The sequence below is a fragment of the Pelodiscus sinensis genome, chromosome 6 (assembly GCF_049634645.1).
Source record: "Pelodiscus sinensis isolate JC-2024 chromosome 6, ASM4963464v1, whole genome shotgun sequence".
NCBI lineage: Eukaryota > Metazoa > Chordata > Testudines > Trionychidae > Pelodiscus > Pelodiscus sinensis.
In genome coordinates this window covers 92,254,061-92,278,884 of record NC_134716.1, presented here as the reverse complement: position 1 = coordinate 92,278,884, position 24,824 = coordinate 92,254,061, and the positions used below count along the sequence as shown (strand labels likewise).

The 24,824-nt window shown below is 42.5% G+C and overlaps 1 protein-coding gene across 5 annotated transcripts in view; it reads left to right on the top strand.

The window, feature by feature from the left end:
* The window catches only part of IPO11 (importin 11), a 252,471-nt gene that overhangs the window by 132,209 nt on the left and 95,438 nt on the right, over positions 1–24,824 (top strand). For all 5 annotated transcript variants that reach the window (XM_075932406.1, XM_006134432.4, XM_006134434.4 and 2 more), the window contains exons 23-25: positions 2,815–2,894; positions 7,990–8,070; positions 14,233–14,328. In XM_075932406.1, the coding sequence (XP_075788521.1) occupies positions 2,815–2,894; positions 7,990–8,070; positions 14,233–14,328 (257 nt within the window). The remainder of the gene's footprint in view (positions 1–2,814; positions 2,895–7,989; positions 8,071–14,232; positions 14,329–24,824) is intronic.

The window sequence follows — 24,824 nt, the reverse complement described above, 5'->3', positions numbered from 1 at the left end:
GAGCCAGTTATCTCATCATAGAAGCTAATCAGATTGGTCAGGCACGACTTGCCCTTTGTGAATCCATACTGACTATTCCTAATCACTTTCCTCTCCTCCAAGTGCCTCAAAATAGATTCTTTAAGTATCCCTTCCATGATTTTTCCAGGAACCGAGGTAAGACTGACCGGCCTATAGTTCCCTGGATCGTCCTTCTTCCCTTTTTTGAAGATGGGCACTACATTTGCCTTTTTCCAATCATATCTCCCAATCTCCATGATTTTTCAAAGATAATGGCGAAAGGCTCCTCAGTGACATTTTCCAACTCCTTCTGTACCCTTGGATGTATTAAGTCTGGACCCATCGATTTGTGTACATACAGCTTTTCTAAATAGTTCCTAACCTGTTCTTTACCTAGCAAGGTCTGCCCATCTTCATTCCCTCTTGTGTCACTTAGCGTGTTAGTCCGAGAGCCGACCTTGTCCATGAATACAGAGGCAAAGAAAGCATTGAGTACTTCAGCTTTCCCCACATCATCTGTCACTAGGTTACCTCCTTCATCTAGTAGGGGCCCCACATCCTCTCCTATCACCTTGTTAACATGCCTGTAGAAACCTTTCTTCTTATCCTTTACATTTTTTGCCAGTTGCCATTCCAATTGCGCTTTCACCTTCCTGATAACCCCCCGGCATTCTCGAGCTATACATTTAAAGCCCTCCCTGGTCATTTGTCCAAGTTTCCACTTTTTGTAAGCATCCTTTTTGTCCTTGCGTTCACCAAGGATTTCCCCCATAAGCCAATCCGGTCTCCTATCATGTTTGCCTCTCTTGCTATGCATCGGGATGGTTTCTTTCTGTGCCTTCAATAAGGCTTCTTTAAAATACTGCCAGCTGTCCTGGACTCCTTTCCCCTTCATAATATACCAGCAACCTTTCAAGTACCTGTACTTCTGAATTGATTTGTTGTTTCCTCCTGTGGTTTTCCTAAGAAGTGCTCATTACCCTTCTAGCTACCAAATATTGCTGCTAGCTTACTTGACCTGCAGAAAAGACTTTTTCTCAAACCCTTAAATGCACCAGGTTGAATTGTGTTGGAGTGAGGAAAGGGATACTTCTCATGAAGTCTGTTGAAAGGACGAACTATCAGAGACCAGATGCATCTTTAGAACAAGACTGTGACATTGTAAAAGATCTGATCTTTCACCATTTAAAAAGAAACTAGACAGGATAGCTGGACTTGACTTAATTTCTGTTCAGGAATATGCAAGAACAAAGATCCAAAGAGCCCTTTGAGTAAGATTGCTGTTTAGTTGCCTCATATTATTGATGAGAGGCATAAATATCTCATACTTTTTTGCCCTCCTAATCTGAAATGGTCAAAAAGTACATTTTGATCAAGGATATTTCTAATGATTTCACATCTCCAAACGAGCTTAGAGATGGAGGAAAAGCTATGAAGGGGAAGACAAACTGAACCCAGAACTTTGAGATTCAGTGCTGAATCTTTTTTCAAACGATTTGCTAATTTGTAGCTGCTACTTTATCTGCATGGTCTACATGGCCAAAAAGTGGTCTGCAATGTAGACTTATACTTTACAAACTTGTGTATGAAGTGGGAGTCATAGTGATGAGGGTAGCTATCTCAGGAGTGGATGTTTAGAGGCATGGTTGGATGCTAATATCTGGCCTAGACCCAGAAAAAAGACTGAGAACCTTTTGTTTGCTTGAGAATCTTATAAAAATCTGAAGGAGTCTGCATTACACAGGCAAAAGAGCCTAATTAAAAATTAAATAATTTGGTGACTCAATAAAATAGCAGACTGAAACATGTTCACTTTATTTTAAAGCTGCAGTTATTTTAAACCCAAAGCTTAGTTAAGATCAATATCAAAATCAAGTTTCTGAAACCTGAACAGCCAAATCAAGAAATCAGTTTTCCAAGTTACTGTATGCAAAAAGTCACAGAGATTACAGAAAAGTTTTTTTTAATGACCTGTGTTAAATTGGTACAAATAAAAGATTTCAAGATGTCCCTGCAAATAATCAAATAATCCTTGAGTAGCTTCACTGTGTATCACTTCTAGATTTGATTGTTTATGTAATCTACAGTTCATAAAAGACAAAGGATTGGGAGAAAATGAAGGCTAAGTGGCAAAAGATAAGTGTCAGCTATGCATGGTTTAATTGAATGTTGCATAACAGAGCTGATGCTTGAGGTCTGGGAACAAGTGTAAAGATAAGAGCATTTTTGTAGATGCACAGAGAAATTTGTCATGTGTTAAAGAAATTTATCTTCCCATTATAAACACTAAAAATTTTAGTTAAATGCTGGCTCCACGGGCGGGGCTGGCAACTAGTGCTCTCCTGGATGCCGGTCCCACTCCAGGAGAACTGGCTGCTGCCCTGTGCTGCAGACTCTCATACAGAGTCAGCAGTGAGAGGTGACAGTTGGCTCTTCAGAAGTTGGTGCATGCTAGGAGCTAGCTTTTAATCTGGCTGCTGGTGTGTACTGGCTCCTGTTGGAGGAAGCAGAAGCAGCAGAGTGGGGCTGCAACTGGCTCCCAGGAAGGAGGACCTGGAGCTGGTGTGTAACCATTTAAACAATTACACTCTTACATCACTAATAAATCTAGTAGTATGGATCTGTAATTACTGACTTATTTTGGGGAAAATACATCAGGTAAGTAAGTCTGTGATATAATAAAAAAAAAAGAGGAAAATAAATCAAACAGAATTATCATATGAAAGTAAATATGACTATTTGTTTGCAAAGTTAATTATTTATAAAAATAGTTTGCTGGCAAATATATTAAATCATATAAACTTATTTTTGCAGAGCTGAGTTCAGAAAATCTCAGAACCTGCTTTAAGATCATCAATGCTTATATTTTTTTATCATCTTCTGAATTTCTACAGGTATGTGGAGAAGTGAAATTAGTATTTTGTAATGTTTTGTGTTCACTATTTCATTTTGATTCTCAGTGTTTTATTATGATAAAAGAGATTTTTTTCCCCCTTTTTCCGAAATCAGGACAGATTTTTCATTTCAAAATAGTATTTTGCTGTAATGGATTCATTGCACATAGTGGGTTTTCTGTAAAATAATGTAATTGAAGATTCTGGTTTCTTGGAGTATACAGTATCATATTAACCATATTTAGAATTAAAAAATATTTATTGGAACAAGCTCATTAGGGAGCAATAGTTTAAATTTTGTAATAAAAATAATATTTATATTGTAGTAATGCCCAGAGACGCCAAATGAATTCTGAAATTCATTGCGCTAGATGCTATGCGCATACATAATAAGTGATAATTCCTTCCCCAAACGCGCTTGCAACTCAATTGGACAAGACAGATCAAAGAAGGAAATTGGTATTGCTGGTTGTACCTCTATAAACTGGGACTCTCTGGTCCGGCAACATCCATTGTCTTGGAATCCCAGGAAAGGGGGAGACTGCGGAGTGGGTATGGCCAGCAGCAGGGGTGCCAGAAATGACCTCCCCTGGTCCTACCAAATCCCTTATCCGGGACCAGTTAAATCCTGAAGGTGCCAGACTAGAGAGGTACAACCTGTATTCTCATTTTATAGATGTGGAAATGAGACACAGAGATTAAGGGTTAGATTTTTGAAGGCACTGAAATACTTTTCTAAATACTTTTAAAAATCTGGGCTTAAATGATTTGCCCAAAGTGTCTCAGGAATTCTGTGGCACAGTGACTTAACCATAAAATGAACCAGTGTATAACTTCAGTAGTCTTTCTTTTTCTTTTGTGTCTCTTTTCCTATTCCATTTTGTTTTTAACTCAAAGGTTGAATTCCCCATTCATTGAATGTCTTTCACTCCATTTAAAACAAATGTTTGTTTTTTAATTTATATAAGGGTTGTCAAGAGTAGCCTGTATGATGCTCAGCTGTGCAGAAGTAGAATTAATTTATCTAGGATCAACTAGGATTTATTGGAAAGAAAAGGGAAGTTTGCATTTTAATAAAATGACTGCATTATATTTGTTTTCTAGTCAGCCATCCTCTATCACTTGTAACTGCATTGCTTGAGTAGCATAGAATCCTTCATTCCACTGTAATTGAGACAATTTGAACTGCCACCTGTTAGGCTAATTTTAACTGAGAGAGAAGGAAATCAGATCTGTTTGTTAGAACATGCCCTAAGTCTCTCTGTTTTCACAAGAAGGAAGATGTAAAATACAGAAACTGGTGTAGAGAAAAGTTGAGCTATGTATATCTTTTTATCTACAATTATTCCTGTGCTTTGATAAAGCTTAATTTTCATCTGAAATTGCTGAGTATTCATAGTACCTAGTGAAATTTGAGCTCTCAACATTTTTATTTATCAAGATTTCTCAAGTTGAGTAGCCAAAAATGAAACACCCTAAATGTTGGTACTGTTTTTAATATGTATAATTTAATTATATGTTACTTGTGGAAGTTAAAGAAGTAAGGACATCTGCTGGGTCCCTGCTGAAGGAAGAAAAAAGACATAGTAGCACTGAGAATTAGGTAATCTACAGAATGAAAGAATATTTAAATAGATGACTGATAAAATAGAAATTGAGACTGAAATAATGGAAATATGGAGGCAAAAGGACTGCAGAATCCAGAGGAAAAGGGGTGCTGACTTGGAGGGGAAGAGAAAGAGCTGTAAAGAAAAAAGTCAGAAGTTAAAACCAAATGAACAATAAGCAGAAGAAAAGACATGGAAAGAAAATCCTTAGCGATGGAAGGAGAAAAATGGAGAAAAGTGTTAATAAAAAAGACACAGCTTTGTTTACTTAAAAATGCATGTTGTTAGGCACTTTTTGGATTTATGTTCAGTTCCAACTAAGTAATATATCTGAACATCTGCATTCTGTACTATCTGGAGATTCCAAGTTCATCAATCTGCCTTTTCCAAGTATTGGTCCAAGTTCTAAGCTTTGGTACACTACTACTATAAATTAAATGAGAATGACAGAATGTTGTATACTTAAGCATTTTTAAAATAATTGCATGTAGTCCACCCACTCTACTATGGAATGGACCATTGCTCCTGTCCCATGCGGAAATGAATGGACCTCTAAACCAGAGGGATTTTTTTTTTAATTCTTACCGCAGAAAGGGCAAGCTTCCAACAAGTTCCAAACAATCAGTGGTCAGCCATTTGCTTGTCTCAAAGTCCACACACTGATAGGGTACCTCCTCCTGGTAGTTCTGGGGCTTAACTCCTTCCAGGTACTGTGACCTCTTTTGACAGTCTCTCAGCCCATCTCTTCAATGACATGTGTTCTTTGTTTGTCACTTGGTTCTCAGCTGGGTCACTAGTCCTCCCCTTCTGGGGTAACAGAGTATTTCTGGGCAAACCATCCCAGCCAATCTATTCTCCACTGCCTAGCCTACGCACAACCCCACGGGCAGTAGAGGAATGTGATCCACTCTTTACTTCACACTCTTTCTCAGAGGCTCTCTTCAGTAGCCAAAAGCCACACTATTTTAGCTGCTTTCCCTCCTTAGACTTACTTTCTTGCTGCTTTCCCCCCAATTCTTTCCTTCTTTCTGGCTCTTCCCCTACCTCTGGTCTGGGTTTGCCAGCCCAAACTCCTGTCTCCCAGGGAGTGACTGCAGATTATTTCTCTGCAGCTCCCAGCTAATCTCAGATACAGGACTTTATATAGGCCTGCTGGTTTCTGTCTATCTGGACTGCTTCCAGGCACCTCCTTGAAGTACATCCTGGGGAATTAATTGGCCGAATTGATTTCATATTCTCCTGCTTAAAATATCTTGATTTTCAGTTTTCATCCTTTATTTATTATTACTGTAATCAGCCAGTAGATGGTACCCAAGTGTAAGAAGTCAAGTCTTGGAGACTCAATGGCTTGGGACAGTGATTTTTCAACCTTTCCTCCCCCCATTTTCAGACCTTCTAAGAAATGTTTATTGGAGGCGCAGACTCCTTTGGAAATCTTAGACACAGTCTGCGAATCCCCCATAGGGGATCTTGAAGGTGATCTTCAACAAGCATTCTGTAAACTACGATATCCACATGAGGAAGTGAGGAGACAGATTAACAGAGCCAGATGTGTACTCAGAAGCCTCTCGCTACAGGACAAGCCCAAGAAAGAAACCAACAGAATACCACTGGCCATCAGCTACAGTCCTCAGCTAAAACCTCTCCAACACATCATTAGTGATCTACAACCCATCCTGGACAATGATCCCTCACTTTCACAGGCCTTGGGAGGCAGGCCAGTCCTCACCCACAGACAGCCCGCCAACCTGAAGCATATTCTCACCAGCAACTATACACCGCACCATAATAACTCTAATTCAGGAACCAATCCATGCAACAAACCTTGGTGCCAACTCTGCCCACATATATACACCAGCAACCCCATCACAGGACCCAACCAGATCAGCCATACTGTCACTGGTTCTCCTGCACATCTACTAACGTAATATATGCCATCATGTACCAACAAGGCCCCTCTGCTATATACATCGGCCAAACTGGACAGTCCCTATGTAAAAGAATAAATGGACACAAATCCGATATTAGGAATGGCAATATACAAAAACCTGTAGAGGAACACTTCAATCTCCCTGGACACACAATTGCAGATCTAAAGGTAGCCATCCTGCAGGAAAAAAAACTTCAAGACCAGACCTCAAAGAGAAACTGCTGAGCTACAGTTCATCTTCAAGTTTGACACAATCAACTCAGGATTCAACAAAGACCGTGAATGGCTAGCTAACTACAAAAGCAGCTTCTCTCTTGGTATTCACACCTCCAGATCAGCTACTAGAAGTGGAGCCTCATTCTCCCTGATTGTATCCACCTTGTCATCTCTAGCCTGATTCTGGCCTGCATATTTATACCTCCCTCTGGAAATTTCCACTACATGCATCTGACGAAGTGGGTCTTTGCCCACGAAAGTTTATGCTCCAACACTTCAGTTAGTCTATAAGGTTCCACAGGACTCCTCACCACAGGTTGAAAACCACTGTTCTGTGGTAATAACAATCTTTTGTGGATCCCAAGTTGAAAATCACTGGCTTAGGATATCAAGAAATCAGAGGATTTCAAGAGAGTTGGGATGAATCAGATGTGGTGAGGACATTATCTTGGTGGAATTGGGTGAGTGGGGCACTGAAGAAAGGTAGAGAGACTGTGTTGCCCTGGATGGAGGTGAGTGTAAACCTAGGACTTCTGCTAAACACTTTGGACATAGGCTAACACATAAATAAATATATTGTTAACAGAGTAGGGTTTGTGTCTTATTTTTTAGGGGGTTTTTTTTGGCCTTATGACCTGGATTTCTCACAATCTGTCACCAATTTGTTCTGCATCCACCCCTTTTCCTTTTCTCCCCCATCCATCTGGACATTGTGGATAGATGTTCTCAGGTGGCATGTTGGCATCTTTTTTTCTCATTGGGTTAGTCATAGACCCTGTTTGCTTATGTTCTTCTGGGTGGCCCTGACTTAGTTGCGCACACAGGAATTCTGAGACCATTTATATAAAAGAATAGTCGGCAATGGAATGGATACAGACCCATGGGCCAAAATGGGATGGAGGACTGATGGGAATTCAACAGCAACAGTGACCAAAAAAAAGCACAATCCACGCTCCTGCCTAGGAAGTATCCAATCCTGCCCTGCTCCATTGCCCACCTAAGGCCTCTAATCCCTTAGAAATAGCATCAAAATAAGATATGCAATTTGTGTAGCACCCTAAGATAGTAGGTGGTCAATTGGAATTTTTTGCAAGTACAATAGATAACTTTTAAGTAACTACCATTGTCCTATAAATATTGAGTAAAGTTTAAATGTCACCTAATTTAAATGTAAGTCTTGCTGCATCTGATGGCAGAATTAATTCTTTGTTTCACTAGGAATTGCAATTATAAATACAATTTATTACAGAATGCATTATGTCAAGGTTTTTAGTGTCTTTTTATTTTGTTCTTTATATGATGCAAACAACAACATTTCATTTTGATTTTCATTTAATTTCAGGTGTATTCAGGTGATCTGTGTCGATCATTTTGTGAGCTCTTAAAGGACATAACTACTGAAGGCCAAGTTCAAGTGTTGAAGGTAATGTATTTTGTCATTTTTGGTCTTTCACTTAAAGTGAGTAAAAAAATCAATAACTTGTTGCAAAAAGCAGGCTAGGGTGCTGTGTAGACACATCCAGAGAGAAGTGTTTTCCAATAATAAAGACAAGGTGAAAGTTTGGACAGGATTTTTAGCTAGATGGAAAGTTACGAAAGGCCATATCTTAAAGGTGAAGTTGAGAAATAATTGGTGAGATTTATACATAGCCTCAATGTGAGGAACTGTTACCTCGGGTTCTTTCAACCCAAACCTCTCGGTAACTTTTACTCTCTGCGAGGTGGTGTCAGGAAATAATTCAGGGGATATATGGTCGTCCGACCAATCAATGGATGGTACAAACAGGACAGCACAAGAGTGCTTTCACTTAAAGCTAAACTTTACTTCGTCTCAAGCACTTACACACGTCTGCAACAGGTTAGTAAAACACCCCCACTCTTGATAATTACCGAAGTTGAGTGTGGTTCTCGAGCAGGCTTCCGATGGCCAGGCTTCCGTCTGCTGGTGGAGATGAAGATGCGTCCAGAAGTGAAGAGTCCTCAAGGTGTCCCTCCAAGTGTTCCCAAAATTGTCCCCCCCAACTCAAACTTTCCTTCCCTATTTATTCATTAGTATTACAATAACATGTCACTCAAAAACTTGTTAGGCAAGCACTTTTTAAAGGTTAGGCAAGAGGTTTTCTTCTGATCATCACTTTCACCAGATGCGTTTTTTTCTTCTTCAGAGACTCCATGCCCAAGGGTCCTGATAGATATGTGTCTTAGGGCGTTTAGACAAACTTCCTGTTTTTCTTAATATATTGCTCAGTGATTTCACTAGAGATTTGGGCCTCAGGAAGTACGTGGGGTCAAGCTGCCCTCTATATGGCTCCCAAACTCCCCCTTCTTCCCCCTCCCTGACTTGGTCATGCTGTCTAGGCCTATTTTGGGCCTGTTAGCTTGGTTGCTAAAGTTTAAGCAGTAAGCAATAGTGGTTCAGGCACATTACTGGATTTGCCAAAATCTCCCCGTACAGAACCAGAGAAATATTGACATTGAAGATATTGCCCGGATTCTGGACTTGATGGTTGTAGGCCTGATCAAGAAGGGAGGAAGCAGGAAAGTCTTGAGAAGGAAGTTTAGGAACTGTGTTTTAGTCATATTAACCTTGAACTGATAGCTTAGGCATTCATATGGAGATGTCAGAGAGAGAAGCTGAGATTTTTGGTTTGGACAGAAGGAAATAGGTCTAGAGTAGAGGTAAATCTGTAAGCCATCAATATGGGAATGGTAGTTGAATTGAGATTTCCCAGATATAAGTGTAAATAGAGAACAGAAGAGGAGTTAAGGACAACCCAGAAGAATCCTGACAAAGTTCAAAGACAGATGAGGAGGGATCCTCTGAACAACACACTGAAGAAGTGGTAGGAGAAGTACCATAAATAGCTCTTTTTGTAAATTGCATTGTTGGGTTCAGTCATGTAACTTTTAAATAAAGCTTTTGGGAGTGCCAAATATTGTGAAAAACAGTTATTGATAAATTCATTTCTGAGATCTAAAATATGCCTTTTGAGTATACTCAGAAGAAAACAGAGATACATACTGTGCAATTCAGATGTTAGAATAATTATGGTTTATTACTGGCACTGTCTGGAAAAAAAGATGTCTTTGCAAGGAGCTTTAACTGTGTTATCTTCAGTCTTAGTGTGACTTACGTTCAGTTTTATTAATACATTATTATTTATAAAGCAGAAGTCTGCAAATAATTGATTTCTCATTGATATAGTAATTATGATAAAAATTGCAGTGTATTTTGCCGCCAAGAAAATATTTTCTGTTTTGAAGTATTCATAATGGAACTTGAAAGTTAACAAGCTCCTTTTGGTACCAAAATACTGCAGGAACTTTGGTTCTATTCTCACTCCACTCCTCCCTTCCCCCAACATCCCCCCCCCCCCCCCCCGCAAAAAAACAAACAAACCAACCCAACACCCTGTCTATATAAGAAAAATATTACGGATAGTAGAGGGTTTTTTATCTGCAGGCGCAGGCAGACTGAGATGCAGAGGCTGGAAGATAAAGCTGAGCTGAATACCATTTTCTGCATACAGTACTTGTCACTTAATATATCTAGGTTGGGAGTGTCCAGCCTGTGGTTTGGGAGTCACTTCTGATCCTTGAGATGCTAAATTGTGGTTCTCCAGGGCAGTTCTATTCAGAAGAAAATATCTATTTGATTATTAATTGAATATGTCCTGTGATTTTTAAAGTGAAGTATTTTAATCAACCTTCTCACTGTTGGAGGTATGCCTACACTGCAGCTAAAAATTCATGATTCACCCATGCCAGCTGATTCAAGCATGAAGTACTTGGGTTAAGAGACTAACTGCAGTTTAGATGTTTGGACTCAGACTGTCACCCATGCCCTGGGACCCTCCCACCTCATGCTGAAAAGCTTGGATACCATCTTATTCACCACCTCATCCATTCACCTTTTAATGGATATGTAGAGACTTTGGTGTTCCAACAATTAGCAAGTGTGGCATCAATTTATATTCTTTTCTTAGTCTCTGCTATAGTGAGAGAAAGGGAATGTAATTTGTGCAACTGGTCATTCTCCCAGCAAGGGGGCCTCCAGTATAGACCTGGAGTATTAAGCTCCTGTGCGACCTTAATCTCCATGCATAGGGTGTGAGGGAGTCTTACCTGGATTGTGCTACACTCTCCCTTAGATGAACCTTTGGGAACCCCATTGCCTCCTATCACAGTTTAGAGTAGCCCCTAGAATTGCTCTAAACTGGATTGAGGTTGATCAGAAAATTAAGAAGTAGTTATTGGCTTTGATGGCCATCCCTCTGTCCCTGTTCTATGCTGAGCTGATCATAGCCACAGCAGAGAATCTGTCTCAAGATATTTAAAGGAGAGAGAATGCTCAAAGCTATACTATTTTGCGCTCCTGCTCTAAAACTTATGCTTAGACTAATAGAAAGAAGTGTAGTTATTGAATTTATGAAAGGGCTTGGCTATTTCTCACTGACATTTTTCAACAGAAACTGTGAATTCTTCAAGATATTTTCTTATGGGTGATGGATGTGCCACTGTTGGATATGTGTTGGCCCATGTGCTCTTGATCAGATTTTGATTAGCAGTATCTGCAGGTCTGTACCTGTTCATTATACAACCTTATGCTCCGGTGCCAGAGCATGTAAGGAGAGGTGAAGCCACTGCCATTTCAGTTCTTTCTCAACTGCCTTTTGGTTCTGGATGGAAGGACTATTGCTTCTTTGAAGTTTTAGGGTTTTTCTACCTTTAATTATTATTAGTTTTCACTTCATTTTATTTATTTCAGCTTAAGTATGTGTTTTGTGGGGTTTGCTCTCTTCATCCTCCCCTGATTTCTTTTCAGTCGGGGCAGGTTTTTTTCCCTCTTGGCCTCTGTTTACTCTTGTGTTTCCTGCTATGTGACGCTAAAGATCCCAGGTTTTCAGACCAGCTGTTGATTTCTCACAAGTGACTATCCAGAGCACTGCCTCTCCAAGTGGTCCACAAAACCACTTTAAGAAACTTAAGTGTCCACTCCAGTTTGTTTACATACCGGCCCTGTGGCCACGGAGCCTTGCTGCTCCCATTGGCTCCATTTTGCCATTTGCACCAGTAAGTAAACAAGCCAGAGCATCCAGTTAACACGTTCTCACAGAGGTTTCGCTGTCCACTTTGAGAAACATTGATCAAGAGTAGGTGTGGGCAATAAGCAGCCCATGGGCTAGATGCAGTTTGCCAGGGTTAGCCCCTGGTGAACTTCCAGATGTTTTATTTCCCTGATCATCTGTGGGTATGGCCTCTCACAGGTCTGGTTGGCTGCAGTTTGCCATTTCCAGCCAATGGTAGCTGTGGAAAGCAGTGGCAGATTTCTGAAACATCAAGGTCTAAATAATTCATGTAGCTAGGGAAAGATTATGGTCTTAAAAAGAACAAATGGCACGTGCCTCGTTACCATTGAAAATCAATAGAAGTTAGGCACGAAACTGCCATTTGTTCCTTTTGCTACTAAACATTGTGGATGAGATTTTCAGTCTCTTGAGACTCATATATGAAGTTGGGGATAACTTCTGTGTATGTTAAAATACTTGCCTGCAGATATTATAGGATTACTACAGGTTGAACCTCCCAAGTCTGGGACTCCCTGGTTCGGCAATATCTGTGGTCCGGCAGGGTGATGGATGTTTCTGGACCAGAGTCCAGGAGGCGGAGAGTGGGAGCCAGCCTGGAGAACGCAGAGCTGGGCTCTGGCGGTGGCTGGACTAGGTGTTGGCTGGGGAGCCCCAGCCCAGCTGGAGAATTCCTGGCATCAGCATGACCAGGCAACAAACAGGAAGCCCCCACCCCAGCCAGGGAACCCCTGGTGTCAGCGGAACCAGGCAGCAAATGGGAAGTCCGTGCCCCACCTTGGGAATCCTTTGCAGCAGCAAGGCCAGGCAGTGGCCAGGAAGCCCCAGTGGGGCCCCGGAAGGAGCAGGACTGGCCCCAGCAGTATGGCTAGTGGCAATCCGATGGTCCCAGATGGGGAACCCTAGGAAACCCCCAGTGGGCTGGGCTGCCTTGGCTGGGAAACTCCCTGGCGTCAACAGAGCCAGGCAGCCAGGGAGCCCCAGCCAGGAAACCCCTGGAATCCCCGGAGTCAATGGGACTGAAGTAGCCAGGTGTCCCCAGCCAGGGAACCTCCAGCAACAGTAGAGCTGGGCAGCAGCAGGTCAGCCTTGGCCGGGGAGCTTCAAGGAATACCCAGAGGCAGTGGGATGTTGTAGTCCAAGCAGGGCTAGTGGCATTCGTGTGGCCCTGGCAAGAGAACCTGGAGAACTCTTGGCAGCAGCGAGTGGGAGCCCCAGCCTGGGTAATCTGGGAATGGGGCAGCCAGCAGGGACATTGACCTCCCTGGTCCTGCAAACTCCCTGGTTCGATGCTGCTCAGGTCCCAACGGTGCTGGACCAGGGATGTCCAACCTGTATAATTATTTTCTGTTTTGAAAATATTAGAGAACAGGAATTGCTGTTGATAAATGATACAGAGATTCCCATTAAAAGCTATTTGAGGAGAATTACACATCTGTTGTTGAAAACATGCATGTTCTTTGAGTGATGGCCCCGTGAGTGTGCCACTGTTGGTGACGAGTCACCCAGATCTGCAAATTGGAGCATTACAAAGCAGTTCTATTTCTCTTGCCTGTCTTGCCGTGCATGTGCTGGAGGGAGTTGTAGTGTGGGTGGCTCCAGAGCCAGCACAAGCCAGGACTGCTCAGTCCCGGCTCTAGTCAGCTCCTGGAGCTACCCTCTGCTGCAGCTCTGCAGAGCGGTGCTTATCAACTAATCATATAGTCGATACAAATTGTATCAACTATATGATTAGCCAGATAATCACATTTTAACTTCCTTACTGTTCTTCTATGACCTTTAGCCTTCTGTAGCAAGTCAGCCAGTAAATCCTTCTTGGTGCTCTTGCTTTTAGCCTTTTCCCAGGAACCATCTACAGCTCCCACCTAACACACCACAGTCCTTTGATCTCTGACAGCTTTCACGTGTCTTTGACTCCCTGGCAGCTGTTACTTGCCCTTTTCCTTGGTGAGTTTGTGCTGTAAGAAAAGCCTTTCTCATCTGGACTCTTCCTTACTCAGTCTTCCTAATTCTGTATAGTTCCAGGTGTTGCTTTTCCCTTTTAATACACCAAAAGGGAGCACCTGTTCTTGCACAGGAGAGCTGGATCTGCTTGATTGACAGGGTCCATCCACAGCGTGATGAGGGTTCTACTAAATAGTCACATTGCTCACTACCCAGTTTTTTATTTAACTGTCAAACATTCTTTTGTGTCTGTCCCATCAAATACTTTTTTCTTTTGTCATTAAAATTGATTGTATATGGTATTTTTCTTTCAAATGCAAATCGGTTGAATCGACAAAATATGACAGATCGGCTGCTTACATATGTATTCGTTCATTTGCGCTGTTCAAGTTATCAGAATACTTATGAATGCAGTGCATAACATTTTAAGATTTGTACGTTTCTGCAGAGTCTGTGAGTTCTAGTTTATGAAATAGCCAAAATTCTGTCATCTGGACTGTGCATTTCAATGTAATTTACAAATAGTTTTTATGGTTTTGGTTTTGTTTTTTTAGGTTGTGGAAAATGTCCTAAAAGTAAACCCAACATTGGGTCCTCAAATGTTTCAACCCCTCTTGCCATCTGTGTTCAGAGGGATTATAGATGGAGAGGTAAGAATTATTTTCTTGAAACTACTCAAGTTTTTCATGTAATGTATTTGCTTTCAACTTATTTCCCATACAATTTTAACTAGATATTAGTATTAAATAAGTAATGGATTTAATTTAAAAAACAGCTACAGGAAAATGAAATCTTGTGACTGGAATATTTCATGTGATTTCACAGGGCTATTTCTTATTTTTCCAAATGAACACATACATCACTATAATTTTCACCTCTACCCTTACATATTCAGTGTTACAAATTCAGATATTCTATTTGGAGTAGGTTTTATTATATTGTATGAAGTATTTATTAATATCATAAAAGAAATTGAAGAAAATCATTTAGACATCAAATACATGTCTCTGGGAGTCAGCATAATGAGGAAAAGAAATATTAAATGTCATTACAGATACTAAATTCATTTTACCCTTGATATTAAAAGTTCTACTCTCTTCTTTCTAAAATACAGGAAAATTTTAGGAAAGTTCTTAAGAAATTTGTGTATCATTAATAGAGTCTTCTTATAATGACTAATCATTTCTGCTGCTCTATACTGATAATGCTCTTGGCAAGTCTCAAGAGAGTTCAGCCAAGTCATAGTGTGGACCTAAGCATGGGGTACTCTATTTCAAAACTAGTTCAAAGCTAATGTTTTTTACCACCTCTCCTCCCTCCCCCCAGCAGTCTGCACTTTCCCAACAGTCCAGATATTTTAAAAAAACAAAATATATTGCTACATAAATATGTTTAAATCTCAAAATTTAAAAGTGAGACAAAATTTAAACTTGATTCACCTCTGAGATCTCATTCAGAGCTATAAAAGAAGACAGAAATGTCTTACATGCAGGCAGTCTGTGATGCTTGTGCAGGGCATCAGGAAAGTCATTGGAGTTCTGTATATTTTCAGGGATCCATATAATGCATTGCAGTATTCGGACTTAAAGTTGAATCAAATTTGTAATTGGGTAAACCGCTGAAGTTGTGAGAGCCAATTTTTTTATCACACTACATGGGGAATTGTATGATAGTTTAATTCAGAACTAAAATTAAATTACTTCTTTGATTTTGCTAAGACTTTAAAAAAGAAAACACTTTGGGCTGATACTAAGTAGGGAAAATTTCAGCCGGAGTAGTTTGTTTCACAATATGTGGTTGATGCTCACTCATAGACTTTAAGGTCAGAAGGGACCATTATGATTATCTAGTCTGACCCCCTGCACCGTGCAGGCCACAGAATCTCACCCACCCCTCTTAGAATAATCCTCTCACCTATGTCTCAGATATTGAAGCCTTCAAATACTTTGAAGGCCCCAAGATGCAGAGGATCCTCCAGCTGTGATCTGTGCCCCATGCTACAGAGGAAGGCAAAAAACCTCCAGTGTCTCTGCCAATCTACCCTGGAGGAAAATTCCTTCCCAACCCCAAATATGGCGATCAGCTAAACCCTGAGCATGTGGGCAAGACTCACCAGCCAGACACCCAGAAAGTTCTCTATAGTAACTCCATTGACCTATTTCCCACTGATAATGAATGGTCAATTAGTTACCAAGATCATGTTCTCAAACCATCCCATTATCATAGAACTGGAAGAGACATCAGAAGGTCATCAAGTCCAGCCCCCTGCTCTAGGCAGGACCAATGCTATCTAAATCAACCCGACCAGGGCTTTGTCAAGCCGGGACTTAAACACCTCTAGGGATGGAGACTCCACTACTTCCCTAGGTAACCCATTCCAGTGCTTCACCACCCTCCTAGTGAAATAGTTTTTCCTAATATCCAACCTAGACCTCTCCCACCATAACTTGAGACCATTCCTCCTTGTTCTGCCATCTGTCACTATTGAGAACAGCCTCTCTCCATCCTCTTTGGAACCTCCCTTCAGGAAGTTGAAGGCTGCTATCATATCCCCCCCTCACTCTTCGCTTCTGCAGACTAAACAGACCCAACTCCCTCAGCCTCTCCTCATAAGCCATGAGCTCCAGCCCCCTAATCATTTTGGTTGCCCTCTGCTGGACCCTCTTCAATGCGTCCACATCCTTTTTGTAGTGGGGGGTCCAGAACTGGACACAATACTCCAGATGTGGCCTCACCAATGCCGAATAAAGGGGAATAATGACATCTCTGGATCTGCTGGCAATGCTCCTCTTAATGCACCCTAATATGCCATTAGCCTTCTTGGCTACAAGGGCACACTGTTGACTCATATCCAGCTTCTCATCCATTGTAACCCCCAGGTCCTTTTCTGCAGAAGTACAGGCAGTCCCCGACTTACACGGATCCGACTTATGTCGGATCCGCACTTACGAACGGGGCTTTCTCACCCCGGAGGTCGAGATAGCGGATTGCTACCTGCGAGCTCCGGGGCGAGAGAGCCCTGTTCGTAAGCTGCTCCGGTGCCCCTGGTCTGCTGGAGACCAGCAAAGCCTCAGAAGCGCGGGAACCACTGCACAGGCTCTGCTCCCCATGTCCCTGGTCTGCTGGGAGGGGGTGCGGATAGTGTGCCCCCCCCCCCCCCCAGCAGACCAGGCTTTTGTTTTGGACCCTGGAGCAGAGCAGCTGGGGCGCTGCGGATTGGTCCTGCAGCACCCGCTCTGGGCACTACTGGACCAACCCGGCAGCACCCCAGCTGCTCTGCCCCAGGTCCTGATTCAGCTGCTGCTGGTCAGTTTCAGCAGTGGCTGAATCAGGACGCCTGGGGCAGAGCAGCTGGGGTGCTGCTGGGTTGGTCCAGTAGCGCCGAGGGGTGCTACTGGAGCAACCCAGCAGCACCCCAGCTGCTCTGCCCCAGGCTTCCTGGAATCAGCGCTCATCAGTTTCAGCAGCAGCTGACTTGGGGAAGCTTGGGGTTCTTAAGTTGAATCTGTATGTAAGTCAGAACTGGCGGTCAGTTTCAACTTAAGAACAAACCTACAGTCCCTATCTTGTACGTAACCCGGGGACTGCCTGTACTACTTTGCTGGTTGGTCCCCAGCTTGTAACTATGCTTGGGATTCTTCCATCCCAAGTGCAGGACTCTACACTTGTCCTTGTTGAACCTCATCAGATTTCTTGTGGCCCAATCCTCCAATTTGTCTAAGTCACTCTGGACCCTATCTCTGCCCTTAAGCATATCTACCTCTCCCCCCAGCTTAGTGTCATCCGCAAACTTGCTGAGGGTGCAATCCATCCCCTAATCCAGATCAGTAATAAAGATATTGAACAAAACCGGTCCAAGAACTGAACCTTGGGGCACTCCACTAGAAACCGACCGCCATCCTGACATCAAGCCATTGATCACTACCCGCTGGGCCCGGCCTTCTAGCCATCTTTCTATCCATCTTACCGTCCATTTATCCAATCCACATTCCCTTAACTTGCTGGCAAAAATATTGTGGGAGACCGTATCAAAAGCCTTGCTAAAGTCAAGGTATATAACATCCACTGACTTCCCCATGTCCACCGAGCCAGTTACCTCATCATAGAAGCTAATCAGATTGGTCAGGCATGATTTTCCCTTTGTGAATCCATGCTGACTATTCCTAATCACTTTCCTCTCATCCAAGTGCCTCAAAATGGATTCCTTCAGGATCCCTTCCTTGATTTTTCCAGGAACCGAGGTAAGACTGACTGGCCTATAGTTCCCTGGATCATCCTTCTTCCCTTTTTTGAAGATGGGCACTACATTTGCCTTTTTCCAATCGTCCGGGATTTCTCCCGATCTCCACGACTTTTCAAAGATAATAGCCAAAGGCTCCTCAATGACGTTTGCCAACTCCCTCAGTACCCTCGGTTGCACTAAGTCCAGACCCATGGATTTATGTACGTTTAGCTTTTCTAAATAGTTCCTAACCTGTTCTTTACCCACCACAGGCTGTCTATCTTCATCCCATCTTGTGTCACTTAGCGCAGAAGTCCAGGAGCCGACCTTGTCCGTGAATACAGAGGCAAAGAAAGCATTGAGTACTTCAACTTTCCCCACATCATCTGTCACTAGGTTACCTCCTTCATCCATTAGGGGCTGCACACCCTCTCTGATAACCTTCTTCTTGTTAACATGCCTGTAGAAACCTTTCTTGTTATCCTTCACATCCTTGGCCAGTCGCAATTCCATTGGCACTTTCGCCTTCCTGATAACCCCCCGGCATTCTCGAGCTATACCTTTAAAATCTTCCCTGGTCATTTGTCCCAAGTTTCCACTTTTTGTAAGCTTTCTTTTTGTGCTTAAGTTCACCAAGGGTTTCCCCTGTAAGCCAATCCGGTCTCCTACCATGTTTGCCTCTCTTGCTACGCGTCAAGTTGGTTTCTTTCTGTGCCTTCAATAAGGCTTCTTTAAAATACTGCCAGCTGTCTTGGACTCCTTTCCCCTTCATGTTAGCATCCCATGGGATTCTGCCCATCAGATCTCTGAGGGAGTCAAAATCTCCTTTTCTGAAGTCCAAGGTGTGTATTTTAGTACTCTATTTTCTTCCTTTGGTCACGATCCTGAAATATACCGTCTCATTATCACTGCTTCCGAGGTTGTCACCCACCTCTACTTCCCCTATTAGTTCCTCCCTGTTTGTGAGCAGAAGGTCAAGCTGTGCATGGCCTCTGGTCGGATCCTTCAGGACTTGTACCAAGAAGTTATCCCCAGCATTCGCCAAAAATGTTCTTGGATTGCCTGTGTAGTGCCATATTGCTTTCCCAACAGATGTCAGGGTGATTAAAGTCCCCCACGAGAACCAGGGCCTGCGATCTGTCAGCTTCGCTCAGTTGTCCAAAGAAAACCTCATCTGCCTCATCCACCTGATTCGGTGGCCTATAGCAGACACCAACCACAACATCACTGCTGTTGTTTGCTCCTTTAAACTTAACCCATAGACTCTCAACAACAGGTTTTTCTCCCTCTTTATACTGGAGTTCAGAGCAATCGTAGTGCTCTCTTACATATAGCGCAACTCCTCCTCCTTTTCTCTCCTGCCTGTTCTTCCTGAACAGTCTATACCCTTCCATGTCAGCACTCCAGTCATGTGAGTCATCCCACCAAGTCTCTGTTATCCCATTTAAGTCATATTTATTGGACTGGGCCAGGGCCTCCAGTTCTTCCTGTTTGTTGCCCAGGCTTCTCGCATTAGTGTACAAAAACACCAGGTAACCAGTTGATTTCCCTATCTTCTCCATTCGAGACAGGGGTCCTCCTTTCTTGCTCCTTCCTCTCTGCATTTCTTCCCGGTATCCGACTTTCCCTCTCCCCTCAGGGTTTTGGTCATCGTCCCACGACGAACCTAGTTTAAAGCCCTCCTCACTAGGTTTGCAAGCCTTCCCGCGAATATGCTCCTTCTTCTCTTCGTTAGGTGGATCCCATCTCTTCCTAACAATCCTTGTGCCTGGAACAGAGTCCCATGGTCGAAGAAACCAAAGCCCTCTCTGCGACACCACCTGCGCAACCACGCATTTACGTCCTCAATTCGACGATCCCTGCCCAGTCCTTTCCCTTCAACAGGGAGGATGGACGAGAACACCACTTGTGCTCCGAATTCTTGGATCCTTCTTCCCAGCGCTACATAATCCGCAGTAACCCGCTCAAGGTCATTCTTGGCTGTATCATTAATTCCTACGTGGAGAAGCAGAAAGGGGTAGCGATCGGAAGGTTTGATCAGCTTGGTAAGCCTCTCAGTCACATCCTGAATGCGAGCTCCTGGTAAGCAGCACACCTCTCGAGATTCCAGGTCCGGACGGCAGAGGGATGGTTCAGTCCCTCTTAGGAGGGAGTCCCTGACCACCACCACCCCGATGACAACCTCGGAAGCAGTGATAATGAGACGGTATATTACTTTTGGGGGTGGTGGCCGTGGAACCCCCATCCCTAGGACTACGCATCCCATGCCTTCCAGTAGATGGTGTTCGCTTCGGGTTTCTTCCTTGTGAGGTCCCTTCCAAAGAATTCACCTCTGCAGAGCCTGTGGAGAGAGCTTGAAAGCGATTACTTACCTCTATAGCATCGGGGGATTCCCATGCTGGCCTTTTTCCCCTTCTAGAAGTTACATGCTGCCAGTTCTCTTCTTGGTCACGTACTGCCCTTTCTGGTTCCTCTGCCTTCCGTGCTTGAAGGATTAAACGCGCCTTCTATCGAGGAAGTCTTCATCCTCTCTGATCGAGCGTAGGGTCGACACTTGGGCCTCCAGTCCTCTAATTTTTTCTTCCAAAATGTTGACCACTTTGCACTTCGTGCAGATGAAATCTGTTCTGTCTTCCGGGAGGAAGACAAATATGGCACATGCTGTGCAGGTAACAGCAGCAGACCCATCACCATCCATCACTGCTGTCCTGTTTGCAAGCTCCTTGGTCGCTTGCCCACTGCCTTATAGAGCCCCTCCCCCTACCAAGGCTCAGCCAATCAGCAGAGGCTTCTGGAGAACTCCCTCTCTAAACTCCCTGTTAGCACTCACCTGTTTGCAGTGCTGAAAATAGATAAATAGAATGGCATCTTTTATGTACATATAACTTCACCAAAACATGGTGCATATATTAAACCATTATACAGTACTATATTAATTGTTTCTAAGCACCATGTAAACAATAAGGTTATCAAAACTAACTAGAAGTGTTTTGAGTATTTTTGTTAGCAACTAATTTAATTCAAATTACTTAAAAATGCGTAGGTAAATAAATAAAGCAAATAAGTGGCATAGATAAAATGTGGGAGTCCAGGAAGTTATAACATCATTAATAGCACTTGATTGGGAAGAGTTTTAATATTTTCTTTGACCAAGCAGCAGCATTTTATTTTAAATGAATATTTTTTAGTACCTCTCAGGTTTCAATTTTAATATACATAAGAACTTAATAAGATCATAAAATCAACCACACTGGGTCAGACCAATGGTCCATCTAGCCCAGCATTCTTTCTTTGATATGGACCAGTGCCAGATGCATCAGAGAGAATGAACACAACGGGGCAATTTGGAGTGAACTATTCCCTGTCATCCAGTCCCAACTTCTGGGAGTCATAGGTTTAAGTACACCTGGCACACAAGGTTATGTCCTTGACCATCTTGGCTAAAAAACATTGATGGACCTATCTTCAGTGAACTCATCTAATTCTTGTTTTTACCCATTTAGACTGTTGACCTTCATAACATCCCATAGCAATCAGTTCCACAGGTTGTTCATTATGTAGAAAAAGTACTTCCTTTTATTTGTTTTAAACCTGCTATTTTAATTTCTTTGCGTGGCCCCTTGTTCTTGTGCTATGTGAAGGAGTAAATGACACTTTCCTAATCAATAAGGAATGTCAGTCATTTAGAACCTACGTTTACTGTACATACTTGATTCTATTTTGTTACTGTAAATTATATCTATATATTTACATGCATAAGTAATAAAGATATTAGAATTTTGAATTAAGAAAATGAGTTTAAAGAAAATGTATATTAAATGAATCCTATGTCTTTATTTTAAATCTTTGTTCACTAAAATTTATCTTGTCAGTTTTTCTTCCTTTTGTTTAAACTTTGGCAGAATGTAGAGTTTTCTTGTTTCACTACTTCTCATCTGAAGAAGTGGGTTTTGACCATAAAAGCTCATCATAGAATCATAGGACTGGAAGGGACCTCGAGAGGTCATCGAGTCCAGCTCCCTGCCCTCAAGGCAGGACCAAGCTCCGTCTACACCATCCCTGACAGATGTCTATCTAAACTGTTCTTAAATATCTCCAGAGAGGGAGATTCCACCACCTCCCTTGGCAATTTATTCCAATATTTGACCACCCTGACAGTTAGGAATTTTTTCCTAATGTCCAATCTAAACCTCCCCTGCTGCACTTTAAGCCCATTGCTCCTTGTCCTGTCTTTAGAAACCAAGAGGAACAAATTTTCTCCTTCCTCCTTGTGATACCCTTTTAGATATTTGAAAACCGCTATCATGTCCCCCCTTAATCTTCTTTTTTCCAAATTAAACAAGCCCAGTTCATGAAGCCTGGCTTCATAGGTCATGTTCTCTAGACCTTTAATCATTCTTGTCGCTCTTCTCTGTACCCTTTCCAATTTCTCCACATCTTTCTTGAAATGTGGCGCCCAGAACTGGACACAGTACTCCAGCTGAGGCCTAACTAGTGCAGAGTAGAGCGGCAGAATGACTTCACGAGTTTTGCTTACAGCACACCTGTTGATACGACCTAGAATCATATTTGCTTTTTTTGCAACAGCATCACACTGTTGACTCATATTCAACTTGTGGTCCACTATGACCCCTAGATCCCTTTCCGCCATGCTCCTTCCTAGACAGTCGCTTCCCATCTTGTATGTATGGAACTGATTGTTCCTTCCTAAGTGGAGCCCTTTGCATTTCTCTTTATTAAACTTCATCCTGTTTACCTCTGACCATTTCTCGAACTTGCTAAGGTCATTTTGAATTATGTCCCTATCCTCCAAAGAAGTTGCAACCCCACCCAGTTTGGTATCATCTGCAAACTTAATAAGCGTACTCTCTTAATAAGTGTACTCATGATATTGTATATGTATTTTTGTTAGTTTCTAAGGTGCCTTAGAACTACTTGTAGTTTTTAAAGTTACAGATTAACATGGCTACTCCTCTGAGACTTTCATCCCTTTCTGTTCCCTGACCTGAGGTTTTCATTTCTCTTTTTGAGTGTGTGGATTTTAAATATATCTGATAAATACTATTTGCATTCATCAGGTATATTTAAATAATAATATATTATTTTCTCACATTGAATAAAAACACTAGAAATAACCACTAAGTGATAACATGAAGTGTTAAAATGCCATATTTCAGCACTTTCTCTGTCTGTTATTTCACCAATTTGTGTATTTTCACTCTGCTATTGCTTAGTTATTGTTGTGAGGAAGTGTCACCACTGAGAATTACTGTGGTGAGCTACTCTTACTAGACCAACAGTACTTTTATAAAGCTAACAAAAGATGCTATGGACAAATTAACTAGACAAGGAAAGAAAAAGAGACTGAGTCAAACTGCTTCTGATGTTCTGCTTAGCTCAGTGACTTGAAGTATTGCTGAATGCAGATGCTAATTGAGATAGTGGAGAAGTATGTTGTTTTGCTTTTGTTTTGCGTTTAGAATTCCACATTCTCCCTTTCAGTGGTGCTGTTGTATTAACATTACATACACTCTTAGGGTGTGTCTGGACTACAGGAGGGGTTTTTTTTTAATGGCTTTTTTCCGAAAAAACTTAACCTGTGTCAAGACTGCATCCATGTTCTTTTGAAAGTAAATCGAAAGAATGCAGCAGTTTTTTCGACTGTGGAAAACCTCATTTTACGAGGAATAATACCTTTTTTCGAAGGTGCTCTTTCGAAAAAAGGCTCTATGTAATGCAAACTGTGCTTTTTCAAAAGAGAGCATCCAGACTGCCTGGGTGCTCTCTTTCGAAAAAGTGGCTTGCTTTTTTGAAAGTACTGGTTGTAGTCTAGATACTCTTCTTCAAAAGAGGCTTTTTCAAAAGTATCTTTCGAAAAAGCCTCTTTTTAAAGAGGCTTGCAGTCTAGACGTAGCCTTAGTGTGTTAAACACTTTGTTTTTCCAGCTAACTAGGGTTTTATTTTAAGTTTCGGAAGGCATCTCTCTCTTTTTAGGCTTTGAGAAGCTATTCTGCATTCCTTATAATGGGGGCAGTGTCATTTCTAAAGTCATAATAAAGATGGGGGAAGGGGCAAATTTTAATTCAGTCAGTAGCCTGAGTAAATGAGGCTTGCAGCGTAAGTAGAGAGTGTCAAATTTCATGGGACTTGGGGAAGGAGTCTGTTATATAACTTTTGTGATTTTTGGAATCCCTTGCTGTCCAACCTACTTCTCCCATGCACTAGAAGAATTCAGCGAACTACCACAGAGCGCGACAGTGTGTGCAAGTAGTATTGATTAATTATGTGGTAACTTACTATCCTTTTCCCACTGCATAAGTTGCGCTGCAGCAAGAAAATTCTAGAACCTTCTTAATTCTGTATCTCGGAGTGTGTTCATTTTTCTCTTAGGATATATCTACACTTTGAGTTTGAGAGTGTGATTGTCAGTTAGAAAAGAAATACTTTCATTACCTATCATCAAACTAGAGTGCTAAAAACAGAATGGAGCTGCAACAACAGAACAAGTTAGCCAGCCTAAATTCATACCTGCATGAGACTCTAGTCAAATACGTGGGGTGGCTAGCCCATCAGGCTACTCATGCTCCTTGGTCTGCAGGGAGACGGGGAGCACGCCCGCAGCGGGACAGCCCAGGCGTGCCACGGCTGTCCCGCTGCGTGCGTGCTCCGAGGCTTTGCTCCCCATCTCCCTGGTCTGCTGGTCGGGAGACGGGGAGCAAAGCCGCGGAGCACGCCCGCAGGGGGGCAGCTCAAGCGCGCCCGGGCTGTCCCGCTGCGGGCGTGCTCCAAGGCTTTGCTCCCCATCTCCCTGCAGACCAGAGAGACGGGGAGCAGCTTTTCTCGCCCCGGAGGATGGGGGCGGCGGACCGCAGCGCATCTGGGCGTCCCGCCGCTCCCGTCCTCCGGGGCGAGAAAAGCCCCGTT